Here is an 8,427-nt window from a genome sequence, read left to right on the forward strand (position 1 = left end):
GTATTGGTTATTGGGAAGCATACAGACGTTTTCAGGGTGGATTTCTTCTGGTGGAGGGATCGAGGGAGGGAGTAACTTGGGAGGATTTTTCCAAGGAAGAAGAAAATTTTCCATGAAGGGGCAGCGGATTTCCTAGTATTATTTTAAAAACGATCAGAAATTAAATTACAAAAAACTAATTTTTCAACTGAAAGTAAGGAGCAACATTAAAACTTAAAACGAACAGAAATTATTACTTATATGAGGGTGTTTGCCCCATTGTCAATACCTCGCTCTTTATCCTGAATTTTTAATTAGTACTTTCAAAATAGTTATTTATTCTAATTAAACGGCCTTTGTAATTCCATGTAATTCAATTTTTTCTTAAAGAATTGGAACAATTTTCGAACTTTAGCGTAAAGAGTGAGGTATTGAGGAGGGGGCGAACTCCCTCACATAGGCTACATAATAATCTCTGTTCGTTTTAAGTTTTGATGTTGCTCCTTACTTTCAGTTGAAAAAACTTGTTTGTTTCTTTAATTTAATCATACAGAAGAAGAGTCGTGCTATTGAACGAAAAACATCGATGTAAATTGAGTCAGGGCCAATACTTTCATTTTTACATTGAGAGACATCACTAAGCTCCTGCCGGAGAGAATCTGAGTTTTCACATGGCAAAAATGTGGTAGAAATATGCCACATGCCATAAAAATGCATATTATTTGTGTAGTTGAATTTTGGAATAAAAAAACTCATTGTGCTTGAAACTTAGTTAATTTGTTTTTATAATTAAGAAATTATTCTTAAAACATTTAGAGGGTGTGCTCTTTCTGGATCTTTGACAGAAAAATAAAATTGATTATCCACATTGAAATGAAATTAAGAAATCAGTTTAATATAGGCAATAAGGAAGAACCTTCAAATCCGTAGGCTTAAAAAATCCCAAAGAAATGTGGTACAATTTAAATTTCTTAATGAGGCATAAAACCCAAAACGTCAAAATAGAACATAGCGGAAGTTTTAACCGGAGCGCGAAAATAATCTTTTGTACATACTTCCGAGTTTAGATACGTCAGAACAAAAATTTATATTAGTGGTGTAGATGTGGTCTTAATTTGTTGTTAAATTGGCCAAAAAGGAAGTAGTTAACCTTAAACCTTTACAATGTTTGGTTTTATCCTTTTGTTCAGAATGGTCAAAAATGGATTCAGAGACATGTGCATTGGATCTTGGGTTTTTTTTCAATTTGTACTATTTTGTACCAGCTCAAATATTTGGAAATGAAGTACTATTTTCCATCAGTTACATAAATCATAATTAAGAACTAAAATGAATAAAAATGATTTTTCATATCTGAATCGGAGAAAGCTACCAAAAATAGTTTAAGCAGCATTTCTTTTATAAAAACACATGTACAGCTGATTTTATAGATTCAGCTTGTAATCTATACTCTTAGAACAATCCCCCCTTGAAATCGCTATTGTAGGTAGCTTAAATTAGTAAAATACTTTTGTTCTCTCGCTTAATCAAGAGATGAGCTGTACAAAAATATTTTTTAAGGACAGCCTTTGGTTACAAGCTCCATTCAAATCCCTTAAGAATTTCCTAATTTCCTTTCCCCCCACTAGTCTATTGCCTTGATATTTTTTTATTAGCCTTTAAACTGGCCATTTCCTTCCCTCCCCCTTTATATTTTGAAAAATAGCTTTTTTGCGTCTAAATTCTAAAAAAAAGTTAAAAAAATCAAGGGAGGAGAGAGAGTGGGATTAACTTTCAAACTTACATTCAATTTTGCTATGAATTTTTTTTTTTACAAGACAGTATACGAAAAAGCTACACAAAAAGATACAAGGGTATTTAATAGACACATACAACTCATTTGACGACAGTACGATTTTTCTAGATGGGGTCAAGAATACTTCACCCCACGTAGAAATATAATGGATACAGTTATTCCAATTCTATTTGAAGTTTCCCATTTGTTTGATGAAAATGGCTGATGTTGCAATCAAACAGACGTTACTGTTCTTTTCTAAATCGCCAAAGGATAAGCTCATGATAGTTTCCTGTGAGAAATTGCCAAAGAATAAGCTATTGATGGCTTCCAGTGTTAATCCGCCAAAGGATAACTGGATAAGCTCTTGATAGTTTCCCGTGTTAAATTTTCAACAGATAAGCTGTGATAGTTTGTTAAATTACCAAAGGATAAGCTCATAATAGTTTCCTGTGAGAAATTGCCAAAGAATAAGCTATTGATGGCTTCCAGTGTTAATCCGCCAAAGGATAACTGGATAAGCTCTTGATAGTTTCCCGTGTTAAATTTTCAACAGATAAGCTGTGATAGTTTGTTAAATTACCAAAGGATAAGCTCATGATAGTTTCCTGTGAGAAATTGCCAAAGAATAAGCTCTTGATGGCTTCCAGTGTTAAATTGCCAAAGGATAAGCTCTTGGTAATTTCCCTTGTTAAATTGTAAACAGAAAAGCTCTTGATAGTTTCCTGTGTTGAATCGCCAAAGTATAAGCTCCTGATAGTTTCCCATGTTAAATCGCCAAAGAAAATTCTCCAAAAGATAAGCTCTTGATAGTTTCCAGTGTTAAAACATACGGCTTTGATAGTTTCCCGTGCTAAATCACCATTGGATAATCTCTTGAAAGTCCTATGTTAAACCACGGAAGGACTCTTGATAGTTTCCGATGTTAAATCGCCAAAGAAAAAGCTCTTGTTTTGTTTCCCGTGTTAAATCTCAAGAGAATAAGCTCTTGGTAGTTTCTTGTGTTAAATCGGCGAAGGATACTCTCCCGTACTCTTAGATTCGAACTACAAGAAGAGGAAGAGAAGCGTTCTTTTTGTTTAGAAATCCAATCCACTAAAGACGTTATGACGCCAATAGACGTTGAAATTAATATGGGTGGAGAAAAAATAAAAAAGGAACCGTCATTTTCCTATGTAGTATTGCTATTTTTTGTTTTGTTTTTCTCTGCTTTTTTTTCCTGCATTCCAAGCCATAGAGCTTTGCGCAGGGTGTATGAAGTAGTATGTGTTCTTATCGTTTGCTATTATTTGTTAATTGTATTTGAATAAATGGTACGGGTGCATTATGCGGGCACCGCGAAGAAGTCAAGTTTCGTTAATGCTCAAGATTCATTTATTAAAAATAGCTGTCGGAGTTATGTCTGACACCGCAACTAAATTGCGCTACCCTTTACAACAATGTATATATTTATGTATATATATATATATATATATATATATATATATATATATATATATATATATATATATATATATATATATATATATATATATATATATATATATATATATATATATATATATATATATATATATATATATATATATATATATATATATATATATATATATATATATATATATATATATATATATATATATATATATATATATATATATATATATATATATATATATATATATATATAAAAAAAAAAAAAAAAATATATTAATATAAATAAAAAAAAAAAAAAATATATATATATATATATATATATATATATATATATATATATATATATATATATATATATATATATATATATATATATATATATATATATATATGTATATATATATATATATATTTATATTTATACTAAGTACGATTGATAACACTAGCAAAAAAAAAGAGCAAATGAATTGCTGAAACGATTTGTCCTGCAGCCTACTGGTTCGAGCTTATTCATGTGGCTTGTGTTTCTGTTGACTGTGGCGTTTGGGGGTAGTAGGGATCGGTGTTTATCACTCGAAATGCTAATGCTAATAATGCTAATATATAGGCTATATAGTTCAGAAACAAATTTGGGCTATATTTACGCATTAGGGTGGGGGGGGGGTAAAGCATAGCATATATTAAAAACGTAACCACGTAACCTAACCTAACCTAGTTACCTTTCTCCCTCCTAAACCCCAAAAAAACAATCGTTTAAATATTGAGAAACCACGCTTTGCCATCAATTTATCTAGCAAATCACCTGTTGTCTGCTAATGAAATAGCAGTTTGACAGGTTTCATGACTGGTTTCTTTGATTCAGTATATAGCGATGCCCGCATAATGCATCAGTACCGAATAAATATATGTTTCAATCTTTCTGTCTATCTCAGGTACATGATAAAAGACGGCCTTCGCTACTATGTTAGGACTGAGCAAATAACATAGACTCTAATATTGAGGCACATTGAGGTAGGGGATATTTGGGCTTATAGGTGGCTCGTCTTTGGAAATGTGCCGACACTTAAAGGATTGGATGTGGAATAGCCCATCCTTTTGTAAGGGGTTCTTCCCTACTCAAGTGTCACTATTGAATCATTTTAGCAGCAACCAATTTGTCTTATACCCATTACCTGATACCAGTTTTTACTTTGCAAGGTCAGCCCTAGATCTAAAGGGAGGGGGGGGGGGTAACAAATCCAAGTAAAGATGGTGGTTTCAAATGACCATACATGTGCCATATGATTTTTTGTATCAATAAAAATGTCACCCTTTCGTCATTTATACAAGTTAAATATCACCCTGACGGGTTAGATCCTCCTCTAGATTTATCAAGGACCTTTCATTGCAATCTATAACATTTGGTCATGAACTTTTTGTACATTGTATGCTACCTTTGAGGGTTCATACCTTCCTCCTAAACTCCCATCTTCTACCGGTAAGACCGTTACCCGTTTTAGGCCTCTTTGGAAATATATTTTTGACAGCGGCTAGTTGTTTCCTGCACCCAAAAAAATAGAAGTATCTAAGAACTGGGCTACTAGTTGTTAATTTCAGTGCTCAGAAGAATCAAAATGTCAGGTACCGAAGGCCCAACTCTACTCGAGTCGTCGAGACTTTATGGGAATTAATGGTGTTTTAAATTAGGGGGAGCAAAGAGAGACATGCTTCCCCTAGAAAGGCCAAAAGTTACCCTTAATAACACGATTCGAGGGTCTGAAATACCCCCAAGTTTTGGTGGTGCTCCTCCTCCCAAAACAGAAATTCTGTATTCTCCCCTGACCTAAATAGCTTGGAATCCTTTTGATGTTAAAAAAATTGTAAACATTTTTTTTTTACCAGGATGTATTTGTGGCGACCCATAAAAATGCAGGAGCAGGAGGCAAAGTTTGTTTTTCAGTATCTAGGGAAGAGCAAATTTGTGGGGTTGTTTTTCAATTTTGTCAGTGAAGCTACCAAGAAAAGATATTTTTCCATGAAAATACTCCTAAAAATGTGTTCTTTAAAATCTAGGGGGCAATACACCAAGGGAGACACAGGGATCCAGTCTTCCTTCTAATTGACCCATTGTCAAGATAAAACAAAAACAAATGAAATTAGATGGACTGAGACACCTTTATCAAACTCACGATCAAGTGGCTGTTTTTTCTTAAAACCAAACAAGTTTGAAATCCGAAAAGTTTCCAGCCACATATTTAACCAGTGAAGATGATTGAATGAGACTGAGTCTCTTTTCCTTCCTGCATTTCCGTTTCTTATAAAAACCTGGGAAAAGACAATTGCGTACCAGGACCGCTTCTTCCTTTCAGTAGCTTGATGAAACATAGATACACACCTAGTGAGAAAAAGCAATCATCACAAGTGCCAAGTGATAAGTAATCTCCACAATAGATTAAGGAGACGGGGAGGTTTTAAAAGTTTCTTTTATAGTAAAATTTCATGTTTAATTACTCACAATCTCCTTTAAGTGTTTCGTTAGGGAAGTTTTGGACTTGTGCACCGAGAAAAGGAATAAAATTTTTGGCCTTGAACAAAAATATGCGAACCCAAGGTTTTGTTTTTAATGAATATGATGGAAATTTGTATAAAAATCATTCAACATTTTCGCTTCTATTTTTGCATTAAAAGTTTCTCGAATAATAATAAATAAAAAGGTCTTAGAAGGGTGCGATCGCAAACTAAAAAAAATTGCAATTTGACAAACCAACTGCTATTTAAGAGCTGTAATAAGAGTTGAAAATGTGTCAGTGCTTGCCGGAGATATGCGTGTGGGGGAAAGGGGATTCGGGGCCTGGGTTCCCTTGAAATCCTAAATTTTTCGATTTATTTTTTCATTAAATGTTGGATGCTTTCTTGAATAATAAACCAAATTCTATAGAAGTGAATGATCTTTAATAAAAAAAAAGGAATATGCTTTTGAAAACCAAACCAACTGCTTTTTCAGACCAACTGCAATTTTACAAGCCAACTGCTGTATAAGAGCTGCAATAAGAACTGATAAGCTTCAACATTAATTACATGCGAAAATTGTCAGCTGTTGCTGGTGATGTGTAGAAAGGGGAGAAGAGGGCTCGAGGCCTGGGCTCCCTCGAAATCTTAAATTTTTCTGAGATTCAAGGAACTTAATATTCATAAATTTTTTTTCATTTAAACTCCTTACCCAAAAAATTATTCCTGCTTTTTTGCTGAATCAAACAGTTCGTGGTAACGAACTGTAAGTAGGGAGCGACCCGGCTCAATAGTAACCAAAACTTGAAAAAACGGAATTTTTATACCAGTAGACACATCAAAAGAATCGGATTTTTCTGCTGATTTCAAATATTAAAGTTTTATCAAGTTTAATCTTACCATCAAAAGTTAAGAGCCTGAAAAAAATTGACTTATTTTCGAAAAAAGGGGGAAACTCCCGCTACAAAGAAATAAAATCTTAATGAAAAATCAAACCATCATATTCAGCGTATCATAGAACCATACTGTCGAGGTTTCAAGCTCCTACCTGCAAAAATATGGAATTTTACATTTTTTGCCAGAAGAAAGAACACGGATGCGTGTTTAGTTGTTTTTTTTTTTTTTTTTTTTTCCCCAGGGGTGATCGTAACGATCCAGTCGTCATAAAATATGGTGAGAGGAATCATTCGAACGAAAATTAAAACTTCTAGTGCCCTTTTCAAGTGACCAAAAAAATTTGGGGGCGACTAGGCCCCCTCCCTCGCTAATTTTTTTTCCAAAGTCACCCGATCAAAATTTTGAGATAGCCATTTTGTTCAACATAGTCGAAGACCTAATAAATGTGTCTTTGAGGATGACTTAATCCCCAAAGTCCTCGGAGGACGGGCTCCAAGTTTGCCCAATGTTTACATATAGTATTTGTTACTTGGAAGTATACATACGTTTTCAGGAGGGATTATTTCTTTTGGGGAGGGGGGTCAGAGGAGGAGGCTACGTGGGAGGATCTTTCCATAGAGGATATTGTCATGGAGGAAGGGATATTTCTAATAAAATGTTCCCACTGGATTTCCCAGCATAAAAAAAAAACGTTCAGAAATTAAATAAAACAAACAGGTGTTTTTAACTGAAAGTAAGGAGCGACATTAAAACTTAAAATGAACAAAAATTATTCCGTATATGGAAGGGACTGTCCCCCTCCTCAACGCCTTGCTCTTTAAGCTAAAGCTTTGTATTGTTTTAACAAATACAGTTGTGAGAAAGAGTCAAACTTTAGCGTAAAGAGCAAGGCCTTGAGGAGGGAACAGCCCCTTCCATATACAGAATAATTTCTGTTCGTTTTAAGTTTTAATCTTGCTCCTTACTTTTAGTTTAAAAAAACTTGTTTTTTTATTTAATGCTTGCATTAAAGATTCGGCAATTTGGGTGATAATTTTAAGACTAAGTTGAGAAATATTAATGGGATCGCAAAGTTTTTCTTATGCCTATTTTACTCAGTTTACTGTTTAGCCTTATTTCATTGCTGTACTGAGCTCTAAGAATCTAGTAACACTTAATTCCTCATAGCCTAGCAATTATATAAAGGGTCTTCCAAGTGCCCCGGGAAAAGTTCCTTTGTTATAACAGAAAATTAAATAGAATTTTTTAAATGATCTATCGGTTATACATTTCATCCACTAGTGTTTAATACCCTTATGCTAGCCAGAAGTGGATCCAGGATTTTATTTAGGGGGGGGCGCAAAATAGGTTGATGCGATAAACTTGCGTTAGGAGCAAGTTTAATTAACGCAAACTTGGGCTAATTAAATAAATTATACCACTTTAGACTGCACTGGGAGGGGGGTGCCCCCCGTCCCCCCGTCCCCCTGTATCCACCACTGATACTTGCCTTAAAGAAATTCACGTAGTACTTTCCCTCCCCCTTCCACCCTTTCTAGCAGTAATTGAATTAGAGGATAGAGATGGTGGAGAGCAAAGATGGCATGTTAGTAACACTGAGGACTTTGATATATACATCTGATTGTACCTACGAGACATACTTTGAACAGTGTAGTTTTTCTTATAATGAAAACAAAACAAAAAGCAAGATTTTATTTGCGTTTCCAAGAATATAACAATTTTCTCGACAAAAACAAACTTTTATTGTTCAATTTAGTTTAAAAACTTTTTAAGGTGTTATGTCAATTTCCTCTGAAAAAGTACTCTCAATACCCCCTTCCTCCCGCGGATAACATTCCCAGGAAATTTTCTCC

The 8,427-nt window shown here is 34.0% G+C and overlaps 1 protein-coding gene across 2 annotated transcripts in view; it reads right to left on the reverse strand.

The window, feature by feature from the left end:
• The window catches only part of LOC148941916 (uncharacterized), a 67,471-nt gene extending 62,038 nt beyond the window's left edge, over positions 1-5,433 (reverse strand). Inside the window, exon 1 of one of the 2 annotated variants that reach the window (XM_089103678.1) lies at positions 5,359-5,424. In XM_089103678.1, the coding sequence (XP_088959804.1) occupies positions 5,359-5,422 (64 nt within the window). In that variant the 5' untranslated portion in view covers positions 5,423-5,424. Of the gene's footprint in view, positions 1-5,343 lie in introns of both variants that reach the window. The other variant, XM_089103677.1, reaches the window with a different exon arrangement.
• Positions 5,434-8,427: the final 2,994 nt, after the last annotated feature.

Source organism: Artemia sp. Qi Xiang Cuo, chromosome 17, assembly GCF_049724085.1.
Source record: "Artemia sp. Qi Xiang Cuo chromosome 17, ASM4972408v1, whole genome shotgun sequence".
NCBI lineage: Eukaryota > Metazoa > Arthropoda > Branchiopoda > Anostraca > Artemiidae > Artemia > Artemia sp. Qi Xiang Cuo.